The sequence below is a fragment of the Musa acuminata genome, chromosome BXJ1-9, assembly GCF_036884655.1.
Source record: "Musa acuminata AAA Group cultivar baxijiao chromosome BXJ1-9, Cavendish_Baxijiao_AAA, whole genome shotgun sequence".
In the NCBI taxonomy this organism is placed as follows: Eukaryota; Viridiplantae; Streptophyta; class Magnoliopsida; order Zingiberales; family Musaceae; genus Musa; species Musa acuminata.
The window spans coordinates 46,377,521-46,380,439 of NC_088335.1; the positions used below are offsets into that span (position 1 = coordinate 46,377,521).

Genomic DNA, 2,919 nt, shown 5'->3' on the forward strand with positions numbered 1-2,919 from the left:
TCCGGTCTGAATACAACTCCAAAGGTTTAGTGTTACTCTTAACAGAGTACGGCCCATTAAGAAGCTGTTCGTCTTCTCTCTCCTCTTGATCTCTCAAATCGCCGTTGAAACGAGCAACTCAAAGGAGGCCATCACATCGGTGACGCAGCGGCGAGCAAGGGACATAGGAAGGAGAGGAGAGAGGGCGATGACGGTGTTCCACCTCTTCAACTGCGCTATCCTCACCTTCGGCCCGCACGCCGTCTACTACTCCGCCACTCCTCTGTAAGCCCCAACACCCCGCTTCATCCATCGGTTACTTTGATCTGTTTCCCCAATTCATCTCCCCGTTATCGCTCGTCGATGGAAGGTTTCTCGTGTCTCCTTGTTCCAGATTACTGGAACGCGACTATTACCGGAAACCTAACCCTATGTTCTGCTTGCTTTGATTCGGTTGATATATTTAGATATATCTGGTAATCATGCCAATGTCGTCAAGTTCGCATTGAGAATTGTGTGGCCAGATCAGATATATTCGCTACTTGGTGGAGTTAATGATAGGTGAATGAATGCAGGTCGGATCTCGTTATGGTGTTTCCTTGTGGCATTGGAGTTGATTCATGTTTCTTGAAGAAGAGTATTGGATAACATTTCTTTTGCTCGACTCTCCATACTCTTCGTGCTGGCATATTAGTAGATGAACTTTCCCTTCTTTAGGCAAGCAATGTATTATTTATAAGACAATGATCAGTGGATGGGAAGTTAGTTAATTTTTGGAGTGTCTTCTGGAAGTTAGTGCATCTGTTGTGCAATTCTTGTTTAGCTTTTGGGGCGAGGGTAATGCCTTTAAACATAATTCTTGTATCTCATTTTGTGTTTTTTATGATTATTATAACATATATTTGTATCTCATCCGTTATGCATTCCTTTTCATCCATTTGTTTGCATGTGTTTTATATGATTATTATAACACATTTTATGCATTATTGTAAATCTTGGATCTCATTCTGTTTTGGCATACAGGTCAGAGTATGATACAGTTGGAACATCTGTTAAAGCTGCTATAGTTTATCTGGGAACTGCATTGGTAAAGGTTTGTGAACACAATTTCTGTGTGGTGGTATTGCTGATGTTGCAAAAAAGAGTAATTTTATTTCATTATTTTGGTGAAATTATAGTTTCAATGAACTTGCTATACACTTTTCAATTTATTTTGGTATTCCTTGTTGATCTGATTGTCCACATATTTTTTGAGTGAGAACAAATTAATCCTGTCAACTTCCAAGCTGAACAATATTCTCTTCTCTTCAAAACTTTGATATTAACAATCTGCATCATTTCTTCAAATAGAGATAATGTAGAGACCATGAATAAACATACTAGTTTGGCTCTTAGGCGAATATCCCTTCTACTTTTTGCCCTTCTTTTCTTATTCTTCTTGTTTGAGAAAATTGCAGTGGACCTCTTTATCTTTCTTTTCTTGCAAGAAACCTTACACAGTGGAACTATTGCATTGTTTTGTCAAAATTTCCTCTTTTAACGAGTCATTGTATCTCATTTAGATTTATTGCATGTTGGTTTTATTTTTTTCTCCATTTTACACAGTAGACCATTCAATGTGCAATTATGCTTTCTAACTGTGTACTATTTTACTCTTGGGTGAGCTGTATGCATACTTATTCATTTATAAAAAAAAAGTTGTATTTTTAAATTTCATTTTCCTTGTCTTATGGTTATTTTCTCTCTATATCAATTTATTTGAATTAAATTTTCCCTCAGAATGTTCTGGTCAGGCATGTCACTTTACTTGCGATTAGTTTTTCCCTATGCTAACCTCATCATAGTCCACATGCAGCTTATTTGCCTAGCAACATTTCTTAAAGTACCAGAGAATGATAACTTTGATCCTTATCAGGTGCTTTCTCCTGTCTTTTAGAATGTCTAAAATTAGAGCATTTTAATTTCATAAACTTACACACATATATATTGATACATCCTGCTAGAAATTCTAATTTGCTTGTTGTGTTCATTAGGAACTGCTCAAAGCATTAATTGGATTTATAGATGTTGCCAGACTTTATTTTGCATTGGCACAATTGACTCACAGAAACATTTCTCAGAATCATAAGTTCCAGGCTGTTGGTCTTGGTAAGTAAGAAAAGAATGTCTGTTTTTTGGTTTAATGATTGGTAGACATTCTAGCTATTATTTTTGAAAGCTGTAGTTTTTGTAGTGAGATCATAACAATGGAGGATACCTGAATACCAACCGGTTTTTCACTTTTGTCATGGACCCTTCTCTTACCTCATTCTCATAATTTGTTCTTTATCCGCTGTATTGTCAGCTTTAGACAATGGAGAATGTATAAGTCAGCTGAGTCCCCTGTCAATATGATGAGAGAAGGCCTTCTGATTAATATTTTTTGATCTTTTTCCTCCTCTGTTCATCTTCATATTCCCACATAGTGCACATATTCTTAGTTCGCTTTTAGCTAGATCCAGGTGTTACATTCTCAACTTATAAATTAGTATCTCCAGGTTTAATAATTATGATATCCTGCAAGTATCAATGAAGACTAGCACATCTACATGACAAGTTCTATTGATGCTAAAGGCACCTTACTTTGAACTAGGGAATTTCCTAGAAGTTACATCTTCCTAATCTATGATACCAGGGCACATGTCATGTTATCAGAAATATTTGCTTCAGACTGTTGTGATGCAGTTTAGACACAAATTAGATCCCATATAAGGCCAGCAACAATATGGGACACAGATGGACTCCTAGGTCAAAGCATGTTCTGTGCGCAATGTTGTTTGTTTTTTAGTCTGATTATTTCTTCTTCATCTGTTGGACTCCTAAGGATGAAGTCACATACTGCAAGTGCATGCTTTATAGCAAATGGAAAAATCGGTGCAATCTAGTTTGATCCCATTATTT

At 36.6% G+C, this 2,919-nt stretch overlaps 1 protein-coding gene across 1 annotated transcript; it reads left to right on the top strand.

The window, feature by feature from the left end:
- LOC103999120 (uncharacterized) lies at positions 1-2,431 on the top strand. Its single transcript, XM_018831400.2, has 4 exons — positions 1-264; positions 1,003-1,072; positions 1,835-1,894; positions 2,013-2,431. Exons 1-4 carry the CDS (start codon positions 188-190, stop codon positions 2,133-2,135), a joined length of 330 nt encoding a protein of 109 aa, XP_018686945.2. The 5' UTR covers positions 1-187; the 3' UTR covers positions 2,136-2,431.
- Positions 2,432-2,919: the final 488 nt, after the last annotated feature.

Coding starts and splice junctions, on each gene's coding strand:
- LOC103999120 (XM_018831400.2), top strand. CDS start 188: ATGACGGTGTTCCACCTCTTCAACTGCGCTATCCTCACCTTCGGCCCG. Junction 265..1,002: donor TACTACTCCGCCACTCCTCT/GTAAGCCCCAAC, acceptor TTTGGCATACAG/GTCAGAGTATGATACAGTTG. Junction 1,895..2,012: donor ATAACTTTGATCCTTATCAG/GTGCTTTCTCCT, acceptor TGTGTTCATTAG/GAACTGCTCAAAGCATTAAT.